The sequence below is a fragment of the Myotis lucifugus genome, unplaced genomic scaffold, assembly GCF_000147115.1.
Source record: "Myotis lucifugus unplaced genomic scaffold, Myoluc2.0 scaffold_43, whole genome shotgun sequence".
NCBI classification, from domain to species: Eukaryota; Metazoa; Chordata; class Mammalia; order Chiroptera; family Vespertilionidae; genus Myotis; species Myotis lucifugus.
Window position 1 is genome coordinate 5132318 of NW_005871091.1, and position 26682 is coordinate 5158999.

Consider the following 26682-nt stretch of genomic DNA (forward strand, 5'->3'; position numbering starts at 1 on the left):
CATCTCCTATTGGGGATGTGCTCGCAACCAAGGTACATCCCCTTGACCGGAATCGAACCTGGGACCTTTCAGTCACAGGCCGACGCCCTATCCACTGAGCCAAACTGGTTAGGGCCCGTTCATTTTTAAATGGCCAGTGTGCATCATGGCAGCTCCTGCATTGAGTGTCTGCCCCCCTGGAGGTCAGTGCATGTCATAGCTGCTGGTCAGAAGGACACTTAGCCTTTTAGATATATAGACTAGAGCGCAGTACATGAAATTCGTGCACGGGGCGGGGGGGGGGTGGGTTTGTCCCTCAGCCTGGCCTGCGTCCTCTCGCAATCCGGGACTCCTCAGGGGATGTTGGGCCTAAACTGGCAGTTGGACATCCCTCTCCCAATCCAGGACACTGCATGCACCAGCAACCATACTTTTCATATCTTGCTGTTGTATGGGCAGCTACATATTTTTGCCCTGATTATAAAAAGTAGTACATAACATGATCCTTCTAAGGCAGTAGTACCATTTTCCCCATCTTATGGGTGGAAAAACTGAAGCAGAGAGAAGTTAAGTAATTGGCTTTGTCACAGAGTTATAAGTGTCAGAATCAGGGCTGACCAAAAATGTGCAAGCCAGAGTCCATGCATGTCATCGCTGCATCATCCTGTTTTATCAGTGTTAGAGTAGCCTTTCCAGGTTTCAATTTTTAAATCTAAGAGACTGTTCCCAATATATAGGGTAGGGTCCCTAGACCTGGCCGGTGATCAGGGCCATCTGCGGGGCGACCAGCAGGTGGGGCAATCGGGGGGCCCCCACTGGCACCTGCCTTGGCTGGCAGCCTGGCACTGCCCACTGGCTGCCCCCCCACCCCGATCGCCGCTGCCGGTCACCTCCCTCTCAGGGAGCAGACGATCAACGCAGGAGCTGCCCCCAACTGGTGGTCAGTACACGTCATAACGACTGGTATTCTGCCGTTGGTCAATTTGCATATTAGGGTTTTATTATATAGGATGGATCTTCAGAAGCCTAAGATGAGGGGAGGGGGGTCTCACTGTAGTTTGAGAAAAATCTACAATCCACATTTGTAAAAGAATCATAAACTATTAAAAATGGAAGGCTCTTAAATATAATCTAATCCAACTCCCTCATTTCATAAATAAAAAAAACCATGTGGCTAAAATCTCAAAACACACCATGACAAATAATTAAGAAGTATTTTTGATGACAATCAGTAAAACAATTTTGCTTCAAAAGTTAAACTTTAAAGCATATATCACATAAGTGTGTGAGAGGTACTCCTTTTTGGCTTACTCTAGCTGTAAACTCCTTGTCAGGAAAAACCATGTGAATTTTCCACAAAGTCTAATAGACAGGCTAACCAAATATCCCAGTCTAGGCCTGTTGTCCAACATAATTATCAATGGAACTCCCTTTCACTTTCAAAGGTCTCTTGAGTTAGAAATAAATGATACGGAAATCCTATGGAAGCAGGAGCGAAATTAATTTTTGTACACATAGTTATAATCAAGAAAGAACACAGTTATAACTAACTACAGTTATAAACAAGAGGGAATAAAAACAACATTTACGATTCTAAAATTTGAAATTCCAAAGGAGTTTAATCCAATGCACAGTGGAAAGAGAGCCAGAAATCTTTCTCAGATTCTAACAGCAACTTGCCTAAGCGTCTACATTCCCCATCTCAGAATAATTAGAACATGGTAAGGTAGTGCTGCCCAATCAGTGATGCTACCGATGACCTGGAAAGGCTTGTGGAAGACCTTATGGCACTCCCCTCAGTCTTTCTCTCAGTAGCAACTTTTGATGCAAGTAAGTTGTTTGTATGATGTGTAAAGAAAATGAATAGTTTTTGTTTAAATGCAACAAATAATCTTTGGGATAGAAATAATAAAATGCTAATGTAAGGCTTACCTGAGAATCAAGTATACAGGTTCTGATGTAAATTTTATACACATGAATTATAATTTTTGGTAAACACACATATGGCCTTCCTAACTCACTTTTATGCTTCTGAAATTAATTTCTTTAAAGAAATCAATAAATTCTTGCTCCATGCTCTATATTTATTCTATCTATAAATATGACACTTAAACTATCACTGATATTTTGCCATCTCAAGCAGTCATTCCTAAAGGGAAAGAGGGCAAAATGACACAAAGACAAATGTAAAGTAAGAATTTTACCTAGACAAGTCCCACTGCTCAGCCAGAACCGTACTCCCAATTTCTTTAATGTTTTGGCTGCAAGTTGCAACAATTCCTTTGCACTCTTCCGAAAGGCCACAGCTTCCACAGTGCTATCATCAAGGTACTGCTACAGATATAATAAATGGTCAGCTATTATTGCCATTTCTAAATTGCTAGAAACATTTCTGTGACATCCAGGTTAAATTTGAAAATTAGCCCCATATATTTTTCTATTATAAAAATGAAGTTTCAGAGTTGTCTGTTAGTCACACGTTTCTTTTATAAAATAAGACTACAGGAGTAGATTCTAGGAGACAAGTTAAAGGGGAGGAACACAACCAGGATGAGACTTACACCTTTATTAGCTCCCTCCTATACATCACAATTTAACAGGCTGGGCAAGTAGGGGAAAAGAAGGCTAATTCTGAGTGCTACCAGCATATCTGAAGCAAAATACAATCTGAGTCCAGGTGTCCAGATATTTCCACATTCCCTGCTTGTTTCTCACTGGAATTCAACAGACTGGAGCTCATTCATTATTTTTTGATAATTAACAAAATCAAGTTCAGAAAAAAATGTATGTTACCCTAGTTCTCCTTCCCCCTCCACCCGCCAAACTATTCAAAACCAGAGCCATTAGGTGAGGCAGAGCCAGCAAGTGCACAGTGGTGGTCTGTTTAAGTATCAGAACCTGAGCCAGTGATGAGGGCTCCACATGGAGGCCTGTCCAGCGGGGGAGCCAGTGCCTGAGCAGGGTGAGAAGTGTGTCTGTGTAAGGGCAGTCCAGTGGGGGATAGCAACATCTCAGCAGGGAAAGGACAGCAGTCACACAGGAGAGGGGCAACAGAAATGATGGGAGATTCAACAAATAAGTACGTAGATACGTTAAGGATAATAGAGTCAGGTTTCTCACTGTTTGAGAAGGGAATCACAAATATGGAAATAAATTAATTAGACTGGGGATATCAATGTGAATACACACATACACATACACACTCTACTCCTGTCACCAGGAGGACCTGTGTGCAGCAAAACCCAAATAGCAACAAGCACAACTCTATGCAACTAGCATCCAGTTGATTTCAGGATTGTGGCAGGGAAATTTACAATACGAACCTAGTACATCTTGTGCCAAAAATAAGGAAGTGCTCAAAAAATGACAGAGACCCATCAAAATCACACAGAAGCCATTGGGAAGGGGTTCCCAATGGCAATATGGGACAATTATGAGACCAAAATAAATAATGAAAATTCATTGAAAGAATAGGAAACCATCAGTTCATACTGGTATAAACAAATAAATAAATTGAAAGTTTGATGATGATATTGACAATGTTTACATAGTTTTAAAGTACCTTCATGCCAAATACTATTAATTACAATGGTAAAAAATAGAAATTTCGCCCTAACGGTTTTGGCTCAGTGGATAGAGCGTCAGCCTGCGGACTGAAAGGTCCCAGGTTCGATTCTGGTCAAGGGCATGTACGTTGGTTGTGGGCACATCCCCAGTAGGGGGTGTGCAGGAGGCAGCTGATGATGTTTCTAACTCTCTATCCCTCTCCCTTCCTCTCTGTAAAAAATCAAAAAAATATATTTTTTTAAAAATAGAAATTTCACGGGGGTGAAGCCAAGTGCTCAACTTTAATGTCAACAGCAATGGAACATATCAAAGTTGTGCAGCACCTGGGAGGATATAATGAGAAGAGCATAGCATCACATCTGTGTGAGCCCAATAAAGCTTATAACCTGAATCTAACATGAGGAAGGACCAGACAAAACCCCAAATAAGGGACAATTTTTAAAACCCAAAAGTAACAAGGTCATGAAAGTCAAAAAAGGACTGTGAAACTGTCCCAGACTGGAGGAGACTAAAGAGACAAGGGAATTAAACACAATGTGATGCTAAACTGAATCTTTTTGTTATAAAGGTCATTATTAGGTTGGAACAATTAGAAAAACTTGAATGAGGATTAAATAATCTGTATGTTAATTTCCCAATGTTTGTATTAATACCTATAGAGAATATTCTTGCTTTTAGGAAATATTAAATTATTTGAAGTTATGGGGGATATGGTCTACAACTTACTCCCAAATGGTTTAGGAAAAAAATTATCTGTATTATATTTGCAACTTTCCTAAAAGTTTGGGAATTATTATTTTTTTAAAAAGTTTGGAGGCTGCTTTTATGAGATTTTTAGATTAGTTGCTTGTTTTACACAGGACATTGCATTTAAGACTGTTTGGCGCCATCAAGTGCTCAAAGTTATGTATGTTTGCTTCCATTTGAAAACAGACCCTCCTTGTCTTTTAATTATGGTTTTAACTTAAGAAATGATGAAGAATGAAACATCTGAGAGGATAAAAAATTTAGAAAGTTATCCATCCCATCAGGCACTCTATATTAGTAATACCAATACACTAGCAGAATCACAAGTCTGTTTTGAAGCAGTGAAGGACACATAACATGGTGAAGAATGGATACAGAATTCCACCTGGTGATGTTACAAATATCAACCTCCAGACAGCATTGTAGTCTTGCTATGTGATGGTATTTAAACATAAAAACTATGAGGCTGTGATAAACAGATCAGCCCTCTGGACATTGGTCATCTATACTTTTTGCTCAAATGCTGATTTTTCCCCTCAAAATCTCAAAAGAATGAAAATATGCAATTAAAAAATATGACACTATCCCTATGATTTCTCAATAGTTTGAAACACTTAACATTTTACACTGCCTTCCCACAAAGATCTACAAATGAGTCTGGGCAAATGCTTGCTAGTAATGGAGTAGCTCTAATAAGTGTCCCTAAAAAAAAAATCATTTAATTCAAATGAGCACATTCTTCTCCAGGCATTTTGCCATGATTGTACAATTTTTGTGTGTGCCAGGTACCATGCTAGATACTGGGGCTATGAAGGTGAGTAAAATAAGATGTCTGCCATCGAGAAGTGCATATGATCTAGTAGGGGACAAGACAGACATTCACAATTCACTGTCATAATTAGTATGCCAGAGTAGCTACCAGAACAAACTCCCTTAGTGCAGAAAGGGTGAACGGTCAAGTTCAAGCATCAGACCGCATCTCTTCTGCTTCTTGATACTACATGGGGCGGATATGATGGGCAGCACTTTAAGGAACAAGATTAGGAAGGCTCACTTGGGCCCTTAAGCCTAGGTCCTAGAGGTCAGCACAGCTGACCAGAAAAACCTCACATTTGCTGGTGCTGGGCACTTGACCAGTGATGATGTAGCTGGGACATTTTCCCATGCTGCTCCTGTCCCTGTGTACACACAAGGGAACCCCAGAAATAAAAAGCAGGTGGAAGAAGTAGGGTACCAAAACCCCACTGTGAATTTCACTGTTTTCCCATTATTTCTGTTTCATGTCATCTCTTAGAGAGCTGAACTTTCATGCCCTTCAAAATCATCTTTATATCCCCAGGGTCAGCAGAGTTCCTGGGAAATAGGCTTTCAATAAATGTTTATTGAGTTGAAAGCTAGGGCAGCAGAATAAAGTAAAGTTCAAAAGCACTTGGTCTTTGTGTAGCATTTATCTTAAAAAACCCTCATAAACACAAAAGTTTCATATTCAGTGTCAACCCTCTGAGAAAAACTGTATTTTCCATGAAATATTCTCTAAGATTTTTTCCCCATGGTCCATCTTCTGCAGTGGCTTCCTCCTTGTTGGAGTGCTTCAAGAACAGAATATGCCATAAAGTTTACAGGCTGTCCTAACTGAAATCAGAGGCCAGTGCTAAACCTACCAACGTCTACCCAAGTAAACGAGGTCTCCATACGTATCAAACCATATCAAATATTTTCTGAAGGTTAATGTTTAACCTACTTTTTAAAAAAATTAAAAGAAAATAATCTAGAAGAAAATAGATGAATCAAAAAAATGTTTTCTACCCATTTTCCATAAGTCCCTTTATTCCCATCCCTATCCCCAGAACTCTTAAAAACAAACACACTTCCTTTAATTTAAAAAGTATACTACTTGGTTATCTCTAACCTGAAAGAATGCCCGAGCTTCTTTATACCTACACTCAATAAACCTAGAGTGTGGTATTTCTTCTAGAAAGTGCATTGGATCTTTTGGAATGAGAACTTCTAGTCCATCAACAGTAATCTGTTGTAATTCTGGCCTGAAAAACAAAAGTTAAGATTTATTATAAGGATTTAACACAGAGTGAGTACCGGTAGCCTCCTCAAAATATACAACGTAAGCAAAATAGCTCAAAATCAAGCATATTTTCTTTTTTAAAAAAAATATATTTTATTGATTTTTTACAGAGAGGAAGGGAGAGGGATAGAGAGTTAGAAACATCAATGAGAGAGAAACATCTATCAGCTGCCTCCTGCACACTCCCTACTGGGGAGGTGCCCACAACCAAGGTACATGCCCTTGACCGGAATCAAACCTAGGACCCTTCAGTCTGCAGGCCGACGCTCTATGCACTGAGCCAAACCAGTTAGGGCAAGCATATTTTCTTTAATTACCTCAGATATCACTTTTTCAGATCTACTCTCTTAGCAACTTTTAAATATTCAATGCAGCAGTGTTATCTATAGTCACCTTGCTATATGTATATTATATCCCAAAACTTATTTCCCTCATAACTGGAAGTCTATTCCTTTTGACTACTTTTACTATGTAAGTTTGAAGTTTTGATAACTAGAATCATAAGGTTTGCATTCTTTTATGCCTTGCTTCTGCCACTCAACAATGCAGGATTCATCTATGTTGTTGCACAGAGCACTAGTACATTCGTTTCTCTGCTTTACACTACTACTGGTTGTATGAATATAGAATGATTTGTTTGGGGGCATTAAGAAGAATGTTGCTATGAACATATTTATATATATTTCCTGGTGCATTTGTGCGGGAGCTTCTTCCTGTTGAATATTAACATTTCAAAACTGAGTTATGTGATGCAATTACTAAATGTAAAAAAAAAAAGTAATAATTACATATTAGATGCAATTACTAAATGTAAAAAAAAAAAAAGTAATAATTCATGACTGGACGATATAGGTTTCACATTTCCCCTTCAGACCCTGAATTTACCTGTCAAAAGCTCCTGGATAACGACCAAACTGTAACTTTCGAAAAGGAACAAACTTCTTGTCGATGTTTCCTTTGAGGCGCAGATGGCCATGCCAGAGGTAGTTGCCACTCCTCTCGTGAAAGACCACCACGTGAATGGCATGCGTGGCCAGTTTACAGATGTAGTGCAGGGGGATTTCAGTTCCAGAAAGTGAGTCTATCCCATCCAGCCGGGGATCTTTGCTCTCGATCTTCAGGCACTGAAATCCCATGTTTTCAGCTATCCGAAACCAGCCTTCCTAAAACCAAAGAAACATCAAACATGAATATTTAAAACCAAGAACTAGCAGCAAAACTAAAATGATTTATACTGAATTAAGCCATACATATTTTTGTGCTAATCTGTTCTTTGCCAGAAGATTTGAAAATGAGGGTGGTGAGGGGAAGGAGATAGTGGGAGAAAAAAGAAAAGTAAGAAGAGAGAAACTAAGTAGCTTGGAAGACATGTTCAAAGACTCTCTTCATGAAAATAAATATAAAATTTTTCCTTGAAATGAGAATGCTCATTTTAGTGGTTTCTGATTAGTATCTATAAAATAAATGTTAGGATAGCACTTAAACTACTAATTCTCAATTTAACTTCTAATAACCTTTATCTTTAAACGTACTTGAGAAAAGTATACTTTCATCCTATAGTTTATATCCTAACACCTTACACTGAAGAAGCCCATTATAATGCAAATCAATAGAAAACAGACTAAGACATACTATAAAACAAAGTGCATTTTCCAACATCATTAGTTACTAAGGCCCGGTGCACAAATTCGTGCACCGGTGGGGTCCCTTAACCTGGCCTGTGCCCTCTTGCAATCTGGGACCCCTCGGGGGATGCTGGGAGAGCCAGTTTTGGCTCTATCCCTGCAGGCCAGGCTGAGGGACCCCACTGGTGCACGAATCCGTGCACCAGGCCTCTAGCATGCATATAAGATCTTTGGTTAATCTCTTCCTGCCCTCCCCTCTCCCCCTTTCCCTCTGAGATTCATCAATCTGTTCCATGTTTCCATGCCTGTGTGTTGAGCATCTTCCCCCTGATGGTCAGTGCGCGTCATAGTGACTGGTCGAATGGTTGGACACTTAGCATATCAGGTTTTTATTATATAGGATAACATAAATCTCACAAGACAAGACTAATGTAGATGGTAGATTCTTAGTCCTAATCTCAATAACCAGTGCTATAGATGATTAAACAGTGTTAATGATGAAGAACGCCTTACATTTGAATAGAATTTATAATATTCAAGGAACTTTTATAAACATTATTGCATTTATTTATGACATCTATCCTCTAAAGTAAGTAGCAGAGGTATTATAAAGAAGCAGACTCACAGAGCTCTGAAAAAAACACACACCAAAATTAATAATACCAGCATTTATGTATTATCCAACCAAATCCAAGGTTCATTCACTCTGTAGCACTACCTTGCTAGTCTATATTTATACAATGTGTACAAAGCTCATTCACAATCATTATCTCATCTGAGGCCCACAAAACGATGTGAGGTCAGCAAGGAAGATGTTTTGCCTCCTCTACAGTTAAGGAAAAAGAGCTCTAAGTGATAATACCAGACATTAAAGTTATTAAATGGTGGAGCTGTGTCAGGAAGTTTGCATGTTTCAAGAGGACTGTATTCACATCACTTATCACCTTTGAACATTGTCATTTGGATTAGATGTAGCCTCATCTATACTCTTGTAACACACAAACCCCTATCATAGTATTAACTATAGTTTTTAAAACTATTTGTTTAAACTCCATTAACAGACCAAGTTCACCAACCATAGCAATCAACAGAGTGGCTAGTACCCAGCAGGTGCTCAATAAATATTTGTTGTTGTTTATGTTATTAAATGAGAGAAAGTGATAATTTTAGTAGAATGCTAACTAGTACCGTAACAACTGTCTTCTCCTTTCTAGATATAGAGCTAATTTGTGTTCTGGACAAAGGAATGTGGATGGATGTATCACACACCACTTCCAGGCCTGGCTTTACAATATCCTGTAAGTTCTTCCATGCGTTCCCTGTTCCAACGGCATGTAGGAAAGCAAAGAACTCCAAGGTGGAAAAGCCACACAAAGGAAACAGCATGGATCTCTAAGTCACTGCTCAGAGGAAAGGTGTCCAGGAATCTCCCTGACCAAGAATACTCATAACTTAAAGATGTAATATTAAAAAACAGAAGCATAAACATTTCATTTATAAATGATAAGGTAAAGTAGACAGGTGAAAGCGGCTGGTTCTAGGAGTGCGAATAACGGCTGAGGAGAGAAGAGGCAGATATCACTCTTTTTCATCATGAGCTTCCCATTACTATCTGATTTTTTTAAACATAGCTCTAGCATAATTGTGATTAAGAACTAAAAATTACATTTAAAATACCATGTCCTAAATTTTCTATAAGTTTAAATATTTTCAAAATATAGAGTTGAAAATAAATAAAACTCTTAGACCACTGTGAGGCACACACACACAAAAAATATAGAGAGTTGAGAGGAAAGAAAAAACAAGAACTGTAAGCTGGAAATAAGTCAAGGTTCATTCTCTCGAGGCCCTGGGTAAGAGTGTGGGCTTCTCCTGCTTTCTTGGACCACATCGCCACCCTGAAGGGTAGCCCACCTGTTACAGGTCACACAACGGAACAGATTCCACTGCACAATTAGTGCACAAGCCATCACGGGTGGCTGACTAACTAGTTGAGTTCATTTAATCTGATGCTAATTTTTGCATTCTTACTTGAAGAACTCCTCAGAATAAAAATTAGTAAAGCTGGGAAGTTAGACAGTTAGAGGTATTCAAAATAAAGAAGTAAGCAAAGTCTTGGCTTGTTTGAGATTTTTTTCTTTTTACTGTGTGACTTTACATGTAAGTTTGAATTTTTGGAGACATCTAAGAAGCACCCCACTTGAGTATCAAACAAGTACTGTGCATTTACAAAGTGGAAAGAATGGTGCTATAGGTTAGGGATACCACCTTCACATACACCTCGTGTGGCAGATACTAACAATTCATCACCAAATACCTTCCTACTTGACAGCCTACACTGATGGGAAGGCTGAAAACCTGGCTTTTTAGCCTCCTTCACAACAAGGAGACATATGAATATATAGTAGTTCTGGGCCGAGAGCCATAAATAGTTCACCAGAAGCTTCTGAGAAAATTTTTACTTCTAAAGATGGACAGTATCACCATCCCTTGCTGTTACCTTCCGGCCTTGAACTTGAACCTGGTGCCTGAGAGCTAGGACAGCTGTCCCGTGAAGGTGAGAGAAAGGAAGAATGAACTTCAGTGATGCAAGGCCTGATGCCATTGGCCACCAACAGCCACCAACCTTTATACAAGAAAAATAAATTCCCTATTCACTTAAGCTATTATTTTTTATTTCAATTACCGTTGATATTCAGTATTATATGAGTTTCAGGTGGCCAGCATAGTGGTTAGACATTTATGTAACTTATGAAGTGATCCCTTGATAAGTCTATACCCCCCTGACACCACACACAGTTATTAAAATATTATTGACTATATTTCTATGCTTAAGCTGTTATTCTCTTATTACTTACAGCTGGAAATATTCCTAACACAATTTATAAAAAGCTTTAAAATTTTTTTTAAATGTTTTACATTTTAAACTAGTATTATCATATTATTTTGTAAAGACATTCCATTATCTGAAAGCAAATCATCTTACCTCATTCTTCCACAGGTGATACTGTAGAGCAAAGGCAGTAAAGTCTCTTGGAACACAGAAAAAGTTGCATTCTGAAGTGGAGCCATGAGAAGTATTTTTTACTTGTTCCAAGTTTTTATTAATTAATTCCAGAATCAAAGGATCAATAAGGAACACGGGTACATTTTGGCTCGATGTTAGCATAATAAACTTTTTAACTGCACGCTGTTTGAGAGGAAAAGAATCTCCTTAATTCTACTAAACCAATACAATAATCTAATCTCTTATTAAATTGTATTCATTGATTTTATAAGTATATATAGAATGTTTACTCAGTAGACACCATCTTTATTAACTAAAATAATAATAATACACAGTTTCTATAGTCTATTAAGGAAGATGAACAGATATTTATAAAGGAAAATAAAATACATGCAATATTTTATAAGGTACAGAACAGTAAGCTACTAATTAATTGTAAACAAAAGGAAGCTTACACATTTTTCTTTTGGTATTATTAGCTAAATCTTTTCAAGCAAAAGTGGAAGATAAGATACCAGATCTGTCAACCTTTTAAAAACAAAAAATCAATTGTATGTGCATACTGCTTAATGATCTTTCTAAACAAAAGACCTCAATTAAAATATATTGCCAACTTGACCATCCCCATATACAATTCAACTTTCTAATTATTCTGCAATATTTTTAGACATTTTTGTGCTGGGTAGTAAGCAGTCCTCTACTGAAAAAATAAATTTTAAAATTAGAATAGAAACAGACTAAATCACACTGAGTACCTAAGAGGAGCAAACAGTAGCAAATAGTAAATACTCAGAGTAAATAATACCTAAGAGTAGCAAAAATAAATAGAATAAAGGGTGTACACTATAGCTTAAAAGCTTACTTCAGTGCAAGCAATTATGATCTCAAAGAAATGTATGCCCTTCAAAAAAGAAAGAAAATTATAGACCGCCAGCCTTCAAGAACATAGATACAAAAATACTTAACAAGATATTGAAAATCAATTCCAGTCATTTTTTAAAAAAAGACCAAAAAAAAAAAAAGTAAATATCATGACCAAGTAGAATTTATGCCAGGAAAAAAAGACAGCATTTGAAAATCAATTAATGAAACTCATCATATCAACAGAATAAAGGGAGAAAAATCTATAAGAATTTTAATACAGAAAAAGTATTTGACAAAATTCAATACCTATTAACAATTAAGAACTCTCAGCAAATCAGGAATAGAACACTTCCTTAATTTGATAAAAGGTATGAACCAAAATCTATTATTGAGTTGTAGAAGTTCTTTATTTATCATTGGTACTAGTTTTTTGTCCAATACGTTTTGCAAATATTTTCTAGTCTTTGGCACATCTATTCATTTTCTTAATGCTGTCTTAATAAGAAGTTTTAAATGTTGATAGTCTCACTGATTTTTTTTTCTTTTTGGTTCTTGCTTTTTGTGCTTTACACTAGGAGAATAAAAGAGAAAAAAATGGCTTTGAAAGAAAGATGATGAGATGATAGACACTAGTACAAATAAAAGTGCTTAATAAATGTTTGTTGAATGAATCTCTTTCAGCTTGGTGTTAAATACAAACATGATGAACACATATATGGCTTCATTATGATTATTAATATAAATGTAGATTAGAGCAGGCTCAAAGAGAGATTCACCTTCAAAATCCGACTTCCAGGTTGCTATCAATGAAATCACCAATGCTCCTTGGAAACAGATGTCCAATGGACTCTAAATCCAATTAATTCTAAATCAACATGACTATTATCATCTGGCCTTCAGTATTCAGTTTGTTTACAAGAAAGAAAAATGTCTTGTTGAAAACAGGACACTAGGATAGCCTGCCTATTCATCTGCCAGTGTATACAATTTTATCAGAACCTGAGTGGTTTGGTGGGACTTGTTCTTAGTGAAAGGCTAGGTCCTAATAATTCATTCTAGAATTTTATAAGGGCTCAGTATTAGACTTATTGATCAGATTTCAATAAGTACCTTTTATTCCTTCTAAAATATTAGAATAAAAGTATTTCAGTACTTCTTTCCCTGTGATTTTGCAACTATTATAAAGAGTGATTTTTAGTACTGTGGGCTGCTCTCTAGGTTTTTGTTCATGTACCTTCAAGTAAACCCTTTTAAAAAAAATCCATTATTTTCTTCCACCTCAAGAATCATTCCCTGAATGAAAAGGATGGGGCTGCCCTACTTTTTCCTGTTATGTTAAGCTTTAAATGATTCACAAATCCCATTAAAAAATATGTCAATGAATCTGCACCCCTGCTGACTGCTTTATATACCAAAGGTTTCGGAAATGTTGTTGGCTAATCCGGACAGAGTAAAAGCTTCTATCTCACTGATGCTATTTCAGCTTTAAAACATTTTCTGAACATGCTCTTTCAATTTACATATGAGGACTCTTAATAAATGGCAAACCTGGAAAGTATATATAACCAAAGTATCATCATACTTTAGAATGTTAAAATTTATGATAGAGAATCCCCATTATCTTCAGATGGGTATATTTCCCAGCTGTTAAATACAGAATTTCAAATTTCAACACATTATTTCACTCAAAGGATACTAAACCTGGTCCAAGTATATTATATATGTGTTTTTCTCAAGGGTGGGATGAGGTAGAGTAGGGCTAGACGGAATGCACAAAATGCCCCTTTTTATTTCCTCTGCTAGAGTCTTTACAACTGTGACTGGGGAGCATGCACTCCAAGTGTACCATACTTCCCTTTCCCTCAGACTAGCCTAAGTACACACAGCAAAACATCTGCTATGTTCAATAACTAAAAGTTCACATTGAAATATCTACCTATGGTGTCAGGTGGGTGCTACACTTATCAGGGGGGGTCACTTTGTAAGTTATCACTATCTAACCACTAGGCTGTACACATGAAACTAATATAATATTGAATGTGAACTGTAATTGAAATATTGTTCTTAATGTTTTAAAGTTCACACTGATACTTCTAGACTTGATAGTTGAGGAACCTAATAATAGAATATCTCAGACTTTACCCTTGAAACAGTTCAAATCCAATTGGTGCCACCAATGACCTAAAATTATCACTAATACTTTATTGCTGCTGGTGACTTGAAAGCCTACTTCTAAGCTACAGCTTTTCATGTTTCTGGTTAAACAGAAGCCAAAGACTGAGAAATATCCGGTCATACCCAAAATGTATACTAACAGGATAAATTTAATTTTGTATTAGTAACCTAGCATTGTTTTTCATTCTAAGTTTAGAAAAAAAAAGGGTAAGCAACTATGTTTTATAAATGTGTAGGCTCTGAAATTAATAAACAAAATTGGGATATATTGTAATATTGCTAGTTTCCCTTATCTTATAAAGGAAACATGTTGAATAGGTTTTTATTCCTAGTCATTATTTTATAGTTCAATTCTTTTTTTTTTAATTTACAAATATTTAGTGGGAGAAATGTTTTTTTTTTCTTTTTATAGTTCAATTCTTAATAACATATTTATTCATTTGGGGAAGCACTATAGCTCAGTAAATGAGGGTTTGGGAGGCAAACAGAATCTGGACTCAGTCACTTACTAACAACCTAACCTGACTCTCTCTCAGTGAACTAAGGATAACAATGTACTGACTTGTTAGAGTTTCCATGAGGACTAAATGAGATACTGCATATAAAGCACTTGGCATAGGGCCTGCCCCTTCCCCTTGACCACCTACCCCGACTCCTCACCAAGGTAGCTATTATCACTGTCATCATTCAGCAAATACTTATTGAGTATATAAACGAATAAACTAAAATGAACATTGTAGTTAAGGAATTTCTTGCTTATTGTACATACCCACTGTATGCTATCAAATCCAATTCGGCTTCCTTTGGATTTTGATAAACCAGCTCCATTCTAGGAAGATAACAAAAGAACATTTTGGTAAGTTCAGTAACCAGCAAGAAACATTACATTTAGGGGAGACATGAGATTCAAACTGCATAACTGGTTCATAGTCTATAATAATAAAAGTGTAATATGCTAATTAGACCGGAGGACCTTCCAGACGAAGCCGGGGCTGCGAGGGAAGCTCGGGTCCCGGGTGCCTGCCAGCAGCCAGAGGGAAGCCCGGGTCTGGGTGCCAGAGGGAAGCTGGTGTCGGCAGTCAGGGGAAGGAAGACCTACTCTTGCACGAATTTCATGCGTCGGGCTCTAGTCATTAATAAGCATTCAGCAAATATCTAGTTTCATAGAGTTATGAGCTAAGAATTCTACAATTATACAATACATCTATCCAAGATAGAAAACAATGACAGATTGCAATAAGCTAATTAAGTTGTTAAACAATAAAATATACATGGCCAACATCTCCAAACTAATTAATTTCCATCAATAAATAGCAAACTCTTTGCTATTCTAAAGCTCTTTTGGGGGATTAGGGTTTTTCCATTTAGCTCTACATCCCTAACTTCAGCTTATCTCCACACAATGAGTTAGTGTTAGGACACCTTGGCAAAATGGTAAGAAAGTATAATATTTATTGAGCAGCTCCTAAGTGTACTGTGTTTGACACTTTCATACATGAATAATGTACTCTCATCTATCCCACATAACAATCCTGCACAGTAGGCATTGTTTCTTTTTCACAGCTTCAATGCCCACATTTTTCCTAACATACATCATAATTTCAAATGTTGAGGTTGTTTTTTATTTTTTTTAATATATTTTTATTGATTTCAGAGAGGAAGAGAGAGAGAGAGAGAGAGAGAGAGAGAGAGAGAGAGAGAGAAACATCAATGATGAGAGAGAATCATTGATCGGCTGCTTCCTGCACGCCCCCTACTGGGGATGGAGCCAACAACCCGGGAATGTGCCCTGACCAGGAATCGAACCATGACCTCCTGGTTCATAAGTCAATGCTCAACCACTGAGCCAAGCTGGCTGGGCAAATGTTGAGGTTTTTAAAAAAGTGTTTTTTAAAATACTCAGGCCTAAAGAATCAGTTTTCATCAGATAAGCCCCAAAATACTTTGAAAGTAACAGGAAAAAGAATGTCTAATGTCTAGAGACAAGAGAGAAACTGTTTCAAGCTCAAAGAAGATCCAAGAGGTTTCTTATGTCTTGAATGTGTTCTTTCTCTACAAGGTATAAAAGGGAGGATACTGAAGAACAATTAGAATAGTCTCACCCTAAAAATGAAATGTGATCCAAGTTTCTAAAAAGACTCATCTCACCTTAAACCACAAACTAACTCAAGGGCAGGGAGGAAATCCAATTCACCTTTGCATTGCTATGTCTATCATGGTGCCTGGTAATTAGTAAATGCTCAACATAAAGTTTGTTAAATGGAGGGAAGGAGGGAAGAAAGGAAGGAGGGATATACTGAGTAATTAAAGCAGGGTCAGAACTGGTCTCTCCTCACAAGCTCAGCAATTTAGACAGTAACATTTTAATAGCAAGGGATATTTGAGAAAAAAACAACAAAGAGGCAGCTCTATATTCCCATCAGTATAAAAACAGGATATTGCCCTAACCCAGTGACGGCGAACCTTTTGAGCTCGGCGTGTCAGCATTTTGAAAAACCCTAACTTAACTCTGGTGCCATGTCACGTATAGAAATTTTTTTTATATTTGCAAAACCATAGTAAAATATCAAAATATATATTTTTGATATTTATTTTATATATTTAAATGCCATTTAACAAAGATACATCAACCAAAAAAATGAGTTCGCATGTCACCTCTGACACGCGTGTCATAGGTTCGCCATCACTGCCCTGGTCGGTTTGGCTCAGTTGATAGAGCGTCGGCCTGCGGACTCACGGGTCCCAGGTTCGATTCCAGTCAAGGGCATGTACCTTGGTTGCGGGCACATACCCAGTAGGGACTGTACAGGAGGCAGCTGATCGGTGTTTCTCTCTCATCGATGTTTCTAACTCTCTATCCTTCTCCCTTCCTCTCTGTAAAAAAATCAATAAAATATATTTTTTAAAAAAATAAATAAAAATAAAAACAGGATATTATCCCCCCTTTCTTAAAACAATTTTTTAAAAACCCTCTTGACTTCTCTTTTCCCAACTAACAATTTTCTGTCCTTTATAGCAAAACTCTGAATGGCTGTGTGTTTTCATTGCCTCTAATTGCTCTCCTTCCACGAATTCACTTGAGCTTAAATTCACTCTGGACTTGTCTTATTTGATATATCAAGAATTGCTGTTCGCTCTGCCTCTCTTAAACATTGTATTAACGTGGCCCTCAGGATCCCCATACGTTTGGTCTCCCTGCTATTTCTCTCTGGCTACTCCTTCTGAGCCTCATTTCCTGTTCTAACCACCTTCCTGACATGCTGGAGGCTACCAAAGCTCAGACCATGAAACTTTCCTCTCTCGTTTACTCTACGTTCACTTCCTTGGTAACCCGTCTACTCCCATGGCTTTAAATACCATCTCCCAATTAATATTCCCAACTAGACTAGTTCTTTGAAATCCAAACTTATATACCCATTGTCTATTCACTTGGATGTCAAATAGGCATCTCAAGCTTTACTTGTGCAAAAAAAACCCCCTCCTGATCATCACTATTCCTCAGTTTCTCCTAGTCTTTCCCATCTCAGTAAACAACTTTTATTTTCCAATTATCTAGACTATAAATACTATAGTTCCCTAATCTTTTCTGCCTTTCATATCCTACACCTAGCCCACCAACAAGTCCTGATAGCTCTTCTTTCCACTTCTCCACCACTAACACTCTACTCCAAGCCATCAGCACCTCATGTAAATTACTAGAATCACCCTCTAACTCAGCGGTTCTCAACCTGTGGGTCGCAACCCCTTTGGGGGGGGTCGAATGACCCTTTCATAGGGGTCGCCTAAAACCATCGGAAAACACATATATAATTACATATTGTTTTTGTGATTAATCACTATGCTTTAATTATGTTCAATTTGTAACAATGAAATTGGGGGTCACCACAACATGAGGAACTGTATTAAAGGGTCGCGGCATTAGGAAGGCTGAGAACCACTGCAGTCTAACTGCTCTGTGTTTCGGGTCCTGTTTCTACAATCTACTTTCAACAGAGATGTTCTATCAAACTTATTTATCATTGATTTCTTTTTCATGAGAGGCAATCTGTTTAGAAGAATAAGAATTTTTATATAACTACATCAGAAAACTCCAATAGATTAAACATCACTAAAGCCTGGCACCTTTGACTTTTAGTGTGTTGTTAGAATAACATTTAATTGCAATTTTGAGTTGCTTGCTACACCCACAAAGATGGAAATTGCAGTAAGAAATATTTCTGCAAAGATTTGAAAAACTGTGATTAATTTATGTGCTGCACAAGGGAAGTATTTAGGAAAACATACAGCTAGAATGACGCCTAATGATGAGAAAAGAGAAAAAAATTACCTTTGCTGATAAATAGTGCTTGTAGTAGTACAACTGAAATAACAGAAACGCAGAACTTGTCAAAGTTAAAAGCGCCAAAATCACGTTCTTATTGATTCTATTCATCAGTCTGTGGTGCTCACTTGGTTGACTTTCGAAAGTAACCCAGTTGGTTTCATCTTTTTGGATGAGAAGATAATCTTGTTTTTCATGAACAAGAAGATATTTCTAAAGAGGAGACAAAAATCTGTTTTTAACTTTTCACCTCTAATCACCAACAACTTAAGAAAAAGTTATCTAAAGCTCTATAGAACAGTCTTTGATTTGGTAATTTCCTATCCTGAAGAAATAATCAGTTCTGAGATAAAACATGAAAGAACAAAAATGTTTATCATGACATTCTTTACAACTGCAAATAACAAAAACCATAAACAAGATCTGTATAAAAACTGACCAACAGAGATTAGGGGCTTCTCCCCCACAGTTCCTGACTCAGTAGATCTGGTGTGGGACCTCAATTTACATTTCTGACAAGTTCTAGATGCTGCTGCTGCTGACCATGCTGAGAACCACTTCCACAGATAGAAGAAATCAAGGAAGTTTTGGTCAAGGAACATCATCTGTAGGATAGTTCTTTGTTGTTTTTTGTCATCTAGGTAGGATGTGATCAGTGTTTACAAATATCCCATGTATGTTTTCAGTTTTTGCAAGTATAAAGGCCATGAGAAAAATTTTTGTTCTTTCATCTTTAGACCCATCTGATTATTTCTTTAGGACAAGAAATTCAGTATCATTCTACTTCTTCTTACCTCTTCTCCACTGTTTGATTTTGGTTAAATATATTTAGTTCTTCAAAGGTTTATCTTTATTCCTTTAAATATACTAACACCTCTATTACTTGATGTATAAACTTTATGGTTTTTGTTCTCTAGCTAAAAATAAGAGGAAACAGCAAATTTAAACTACCTCCTACCTTCTCTTTCAATCCTGACTTTTATTAGTTATTTTTACCTTGTTACAATTCTATTATATTCTACTAGAGGCCCGATGCACGAAATTCGTGCGGGGGTGGGGGGTGTCCCCTCAGCCCAGCCTGCACCCTCTCCAATCCAGGACCCCTTGGGGGATGTCTGACTGCCAGGGATCGGGCCTAAACCGGCAGTCGGACATCCCTTTCACAATCCTGGACTGCTGGCTCCTAATTGCTCACCTGCCTGCCTGCCTGGTCGCCCCTAACTGCCCCCCCCCCCTCCGCTGGCCTGGTCGCCTCTTACTACCCTCCCTGCTGACTTGGTCGCCCCCAACTGCCCCCTGCCGCCAGCCTGGTTGCCCCTCACGGCCCCTCCTCTGGCCTGGTCGCCCCACACAGCCTGCTGTTCAGTCGTTTGGTCGTCCCTTACTAACCCCCCTGCCGGCCTGGTCACCCCATGCAGCCTACTTGTTCAGTCGTTTTGTCATCCCTCACTAACCCCACCAGCCTGGTTGTAGCAGCCATCTTGTGAGGGCATGAGGGTTATTTTGCATATTACCGCTTTATTATATAGGATAACTAAAAATCTCACCATTATTTTGGCCTTATTGTTAGTTACTATGTTCCCTGCCCTTTTGCTGTACGATCTCTGTTCATTTACTGGATGGCTGATATTCATCTTCTCACAGTCCATCAAAAAGAACTTATGGGTATTATTTACCCTGAATTCTTGCATTGTTCAAAAACAATTGTCAATTGACAGTTTGTTTTGAAGTTACAATATCTTTACCCTGATGACTTATAAGCTTTATACCATTCTCCTGTTATGCTAAATATTCCCGACAATATCTGCCTTCCCCCAGCACTCCCGTATATGTAAGTTAATCATTTTAATAGGATGAGCAAAGAATGCATTCCTTATCTTTGAAATTCAATTTTTTAAAAAAAATATATTTTATTGATTTTTTACAGAGAGGAAGGGAGAGGGATAGAGAGTTAGAAACATCGATGAGAGAGAAGCATCGATCAGCTGCCTCCTGCACACCCCCTACTGGGGATGTGCCTGCAACCAAGGTACATGCTCTTGACCGGAATCGAACCTGGGACCCTTCAGTCCCCAGGCTGACGCTCTATCCAGTGAGCCAAACCAGCTAGGGCTGAAATTCAATTTTTAAAAAACTAATATGTAAAGATGTTGATGACTGTTCTATTAGTTTTTCCTCACTGTGTGCCCTACAGTCTGTAGAATCGATTTCTTGTTTGTGCAGTTTTCTTAAGTTATGTTTGAATATGTTTCTGTTCCAATGTTTAATTCTCTATTTCCAGAACTACAAGTAAGCACTTGTATCATCTCCTTTCATTCCCATTTCACTTGGTTCAACTTTCAAAAGCCTGTCATCATGTCCTTTACTGAGTTAATTCTTTTTGTTTCCAATGTGCCCTTTTACTTCTGAATTTCTTTTTCTTTCCCTTTTGCTATTTCCATTTCTTTTTTATATGTTTTTATTGATTTTTAGAGAGAGAGGATAGAAAAGGGAAAGATAGAAACATTGGTGAGAGAGAAACATCAACATCGATCAGCTGCTTCCTGCACCCCTCCTTCTGGGGATGGAGCCACCAACCCTGGCATGTGCCCTGAGAATCCTGGTGCCTGGGTCAATGCGCAACCACTGAACCACACTGGCCGGGCTTTCATTTCCTTTCGTGAGCTCTACCAGATCATAATTACCATATACTGTTTTCTTACTACTTCTTCCTAGCTCTTGGGCCAATTAATTTTGTTTCTTATTTTTAAAAAGTAGTTGTTTCATTAAATTTGTTAGGCCAATAGTTTTTTCATGGGGCCTTTGTCACTTATCTCTTATTTTATTTTCTCACAATATTTTTGTATGGACACTGTGCCCATTTCTTTTATTATTACTTCTCTTTGAGTGATGTGAGCTTCTTCCTGGTCAGTTACTTGCAAGATTGTGGAAGGAAGAAACAAGCTGTGTTCTGATCCAGAGGATACTCTCTGGATCACAAGAAAGTTCTTTATGACAGAGCGTTTTGTGCATGTTTATGTGTGGGAGAGACAGAGAGTACATGTGTGAGAATAACTATGAAAAAGGTGTTTAGCCAAAACTTCTTGCCTCACCAAGAGAGCGCTACCTTCAAAGACAGTGTATCTGCTGCTGTCTCTTTGGCTTTTCCTTTCTTGCTGGTTCACGGTGCCAAACAATACAAGGAAGCTCCCACTGCCTTCCTACGCATCCTGACCCCACTGCAAACCGATCTCTCTCCTCGTTCGGCCAGCTCTACCTGAGACCTCTTCTACCAACATCCTCTTTTAATTTCTTCCTGCTTACATCTGACAACCATTTCTTAAATATTTTGATTTGAGGTGACAGGACTCCTAGTTTCATTCAAGCTGTGATCTTTATCTTTATTCGCTTTGCTTTTTCAAAGTAATTTCAGATAGCAGAGGGCACAAATGACTTTACTTTGCCAACTTAAATCAGAAGTCTTGGTTTGGGGTCTTAAAACAAGCCAAATGAGCTTCCAGAGCTAAGCCTATATAAAGCAGATACTCTAAGAAATTATATTAGGCCAATAAACCACTAGAGAGAAATTACATCAACAGTGACATGAATAATCCACTAGAGCTACAGATAATTCACATGTGGGGCAAAAGTAGGTTTACCCCTGTGAGTACACAAAACTTTGAGTTTATTCTTGTATTATTAGTTTTAATTACTGTATTATTTTCTACACAAACAACTGTAAACTCACTTTTGCTCTCCCCCCTGTATATTAAGCAAAGATGACTGAATATATCATGATCATTTTCTATCTCCTAAAACTTGGAAAACAAGCAACATAAAATAACATTGATGATATTAAATTTTGTTGTCAGCAAAAATCTAAAATAAAACAATAAACTCTGATAAAGGCAGCTCACAAGATAATATCCTCCATTTTCAAGATTTCAGCTCAGCTTCTCGTATGTGTATAAATCGTGCATCAATGTGTACCAATTCCTAATGAAATCTAAAGTGGCATTCAGACTGTGCCAAAGCTCAGCCTCTTCTACACCTGAATTAATAACTGGGAAAGAAAGCATAAAAGGCCCATACAAACCACTACACAAACATAAAGTTCAAATTAATATCTTGTTCTCTCTTTGGACACATCTCTAATCTAAATTAATTCTTACATGAAATAAGCCTCCAAAACACATCATCACTTAACTGCATTTTTATTATCAAGATGATATCCAATTAACTACACTTCATTATTTTCTATAAATGCCAAGGCAATTCAATTGCAAAAAAGGAATACTAGCCTGTCAAAACATTCCGTTTTGCTAGCACTCTCTCTACATTGGGAATGTCGTTACTACTTTAAAATGAATAATGTGACACTTAAAAAAATAAGATACTCAAAAACTTTTCGCTGGTTCTCTACTACCTACAAATAAAGTTCGAACTCCATACAATGGCGTCCAAGGGTATTCGCAACCTGACTGAACACAGGCAAATTTTCTAGGCTTTCTCCCTCCTCACTCTCTCCATGGTTTTGCCCACGTATTCCTGGAGCACATCCCACACTTGCCTGCCTCCTTGCTTTTTATTCCCTCTTGCCTGAAATGCTCGCATCCATTTCCACAAGACCAGTTCTACACCTCTTCTCTGAGCTCCTTTCAAATGACCCTTCTTTTGTGACAGTTTCCACGCTCTTCCCAATCAGAAGTGACCTCTTCTAGCTCTAAACCCCTACTCTCACCTTGCAGGGAATAAATATTTACTCTCTATTGTAACAGGCAAAGACGCCAAAGAACTGTTAAGCACTGTAGGTAAAATGATAAATACCATACAGTTCCTGTCTTCTAAGGGTTTAGAGGTGAGTGTAAGCGTTTTCAAAAGAAGCATGGTGATGAGCATAAGTGGCCCAAGCATCTACGGGTTCTAATGCCAACACGAGGTTCATATAAATATGGTGTCTTCCAGCACAGAACTATTCTCAGAGGACGTGGGCGCAGCCTGGAACGAGTGCACGAACCGGGACCGGGCAGTGGAGGAGGAACGGGCAGGTCTGTTTCCCAGCGGGATATTTAATGGACCACGGGTGTCAGAGTCATCGATCCGTTCCAAACACACACACACACACACACACACACACACACACACACACACACACACACACACCCTCCTCAGCAATTTTACTCTGTGTCCAGACATGAAAAAGGCTGTAGAAAGCAGGAAGAACCTGCTGTCATCACGGTTCTCTTTTTACATCTGAGGAAACGGAGGCTCAACGAGCAATGAGCTGCCTCCCGTTCCTGGAGAAACTGACGATGGCGATGACATCCGCGCCCAGGTCTCCAGACCCCCGGCCAACGCTCCCCGCGGTCACCTCTACACGGGCCGGGTCTTTCCTCCGCCCCGACCGATGCCGCACACAAAAGCGAAACTTGATGTAGCAAGGCGAGCAGCGTCCCCCCGTTATGGAGCACAGAAAGGGGTGCTTCAGTGAACACCCTCCGAATGAACGAAAAGCTGAACCCGGGGGAAGCACCAGGAGAGAGAGGGGACAGTTGATCAAATGACGCCCTCCCGGTAACGCTGTAGGAGCTGCGCGGCCCACGGGGGCACCTCCACCCCGGGGCATCGCGGTCCCTCCGCTGAGGCCAGGCCCCGGCCACTGCCCTGACAGGCAGGGCGCTCACCGGGCCCCCGGGCCTCAGCGCCTCCGCGCCGGGGCACACGCCGGCCCACGGCCGCCCGGCTCCCCCGCCCGCCGCCGGGTCTCCCGCCCACCCCAGGCGGCTTTCCCGACCTGCTCCAACGCCACTCCCCACCGGGTCCTCCAAGGGTCTGGGTCGCCCCCCACGACGGAACCCGTCCCACTCCGAGGATTTTACTTGCTGACACGCACCGGAGCGTGGGAAGGTCCGCCCGAGGGGACGTCCGCCACGGGGCGCTCGGGGACCGACCGCGAGGGGCCCCCTCCCGGAGCGCGCTCACCCCGGGGCCCGCCCCGACCGCCGGGGGACGCCCTGCGAGGACACCCGAGCCCCAGGCGACACCTGCCTGACACACCCGCCCATCCCCGGCGACTCCGCAGAGCCTCCCGTCTCTTACCTCACCGACGGCGGTGGTAACTGCTTTACGGCACTCACGGCAACTGCTGCAAAAGGGGCCGTCAAGTGCGGGGCGGCGGGCGCGCGGCTGGTGGGTGTCGGAGGCCTTCCCACCTTCCCCGCCCGCCTCGGCGCGTCCGCGACTCCTGCAGGCCTCCCCCCCTCAGAGGGCAGGGCTGAGCCCGGGCGACGTCCTGGCTAAGGCCCTTCCCCCGTCGTCGCGGCAACCACAGCCGGCACCGAGGCGGCCCGCGCCTTTAGGGAGCGGCCCGAGAACTGGGGAGGCACCTGCCGAGCTGTTGGCAGATGAAAGCACAGGCTGCCAGTTCAATGTGAGTTCCAGGTAAACGAGGAGTACTTTCCAGGATAACCCCTGCCTGCGGATTGGGGCCCTCAGGTGCGATGGGTGCGGGGGAACCCGCAGCTGCGTTTTCGTTGCTCAGGAGGTTGAAGGGCACGCGCGGCTCCCACGCTCCCGCGGCTGGTGGACCCGGTTCGGTCTGGGATGGACACGCACGCGGTTCCGGAACCGGCTCTCTACCTTCTAACAGTGTAATTAATCCAAAAGACCAGCTGTCAATCAACTTTTGCGTGAATTTTGGAAACTATAACGCATTAAATGGTAGTCATTTCTACAAAAATTATCAGCTTATAGTAAAAACTGAAAATACTCCCCTCATATATTTGTCTTCTAAACTGACTTTTGGAAGAGTATAAAAAATGAAAAATCTTTTTCCTATTTCCAAGGGTTATGACCTATAGCAGTTTGTTTTTCCTTCCAGGAAATTTGTGTACGTACAAGCTTCTTCTGGAGAAGTCCTCATTACTGAGAACTAGTTTTTCTGTATTCTTAGAGCTTTTTGTTGGTAGGTTAATAAAAAATGTAGGTGACATCCAGGAGGAGGAAGTTATCACACTAATGGGACCATCGGACACAGGTGTTAACTTTAGGGACCTAAAATGGGAAATTTTGAGCATCCAAATGAGTAACTGCTATTGACTGAAACACATCAAATATATAAAAATTTTTGCTTCATAATGATTTCTTAAAACTGAAACTCCTTAGTCATATTTGAAAGTTTCCAGGCCACCAACTCATTATCCTGAAACTTGATAAAGGAAAAAATAAGTATTCATCCTGCCTTTCTTGTATGAATTGCATTTCAGTGTAACCAAAATGCTAATGAAAATCACATCTGATAAATAATGAATGATTGAACAAACACCAGTTTGTTACTCCAATGAAATAATACAAAGGACAATACTCATCAATAGATGCTAAAATTAAGGTGAAATGTTGATGAGCAACTTTTTAGTAGATGAATTAGGCTGCCATCACCTGAACCCACTGATTAATCTTACCATTAAATCTGGGACAACCAGACATTATGTAAGTCCTAATGCGATGCAACAGAAAATACACATCACCTGTAAAGGATTCTTGTCTAAAAATTGAATCTACATTTAATAAAACTCTAGATTTAATGTCCGGTATAGAGAAGTGACCAGCATTTAACAAGGGGGGAAGCTACTACAAAATCAGAGATTTAAGAGACATATAACCAAATACAATGTGTGGACCTTGTCTGGATCCTAATTTGTTGAAAGCCACCATAAAAAAAACACACAAACAATTTTGAGACAACTGAAATTTTAACATGTACTCAGTCATTAGATGATATTAGGATTGCTGTTAATTTTACTAAGAATGTTAACAGTGTGGCTGTGCTTAAAAAATAATCATTGATGCATATTGCAATACTTATCCATGTCATTTTTAGATACCTTAAAGAATAGCAAACTTTAACAACTGATAAATCTAGGCGACGAGCATAAAGTTATTCATTAATAGCCTCTCCTTTTCTGTATGTTTGAAAATTGTGTAATAAAAATTAATATGAAAATAGCCCAGCCAGTGTTGCTCAGTGGTTGAGCATCGACGCGGGGGTGGGGAGGGGTGTGTGGGAGGTAGCCGATTAATGATTCTCTCTCATCACTGATGTTTCTATCCCTATCTCCCCCTTCCTTCCTCTCTGAAATCAATAAAAATATATTTTAAAAAAGATAAGATCCCTTCTAGCTTTCACATAAAAAAGGGAGGGGGTTAATCATTAGGTTCTTACAAGTAAATACCTTTCAAGGTATTTGTTCCATGTAAATCTAAAAAAGACAGTTAAAGCAGAGTGTTTACACTGGCCAATATTTTGATTTGAGCTGTCTTTTTAAGCATGGGTCAACGG

The 26682-nt window shown here is 39.4% G+C and overlaps 1 protein-coding gene and 1 long non-coding RNA gene across 8 annotated transcripts in view; one reads left to right on the forward strand and one right to left on the reverse strand.

The window, feature by feature from the left end:
* The window catches only part of FKTN (fukutin), a 36734-nt gene extending 12217 nt beyond the window's left edge, over positions 1-24517 (reverse strand). The window contains exons 1-7 of one of the 7 annotated variants that reach the window (XM_014455215.2): positions 24444-24517; positions 18372-18578; positions 14814-14873; positions 10985-11188; positions 7259-7536; positions 6203-6335; positions 2184-2313 (exon numbers count right to left, since the gene is read on the reverse strand). In XM_014455215.2, the coding sequence (XP_014310701.1) occupies positions 2184-2313; positions 6203-6335; positions 7259-7536; positions 10985-11188; positions 14814-14873; positions 18372-18476 (910 nt within the window). In that variant the 5' untranslated portion in view covers positions 18477-18578; positions 24444-24517. Of the gene's footprint in view, positions 1-2183; positions 2314-6202; positions 6336-7258; positions 7537-10984; positions 11189-12175; positions 12441-14813; positions 14874-18371; positions 18579-18804; positions 18821-23171; positions 23364-24138; positions 24211-24237; positions 24284-24443 lie in introns of those variants that run through there. The other 6 variants (XM_023753308.1, XM_006088059.3, XM_023753307.1 and 3 more) reach the window with 6 other exon arrangements.
* On the forward strand, positions 24346-26348 carry LOC111825863. The gene is made up of 2 exons (XR_002829071.1): positions 24346-24774; positions 24886-26348. It is a non-coding gene; the product is annotated as an uncharacterized LOC111825863 (long non-coding RNA).
* The last annotated feature ends 334 nt before the right edge of the window (positions 26349-26682 follow it).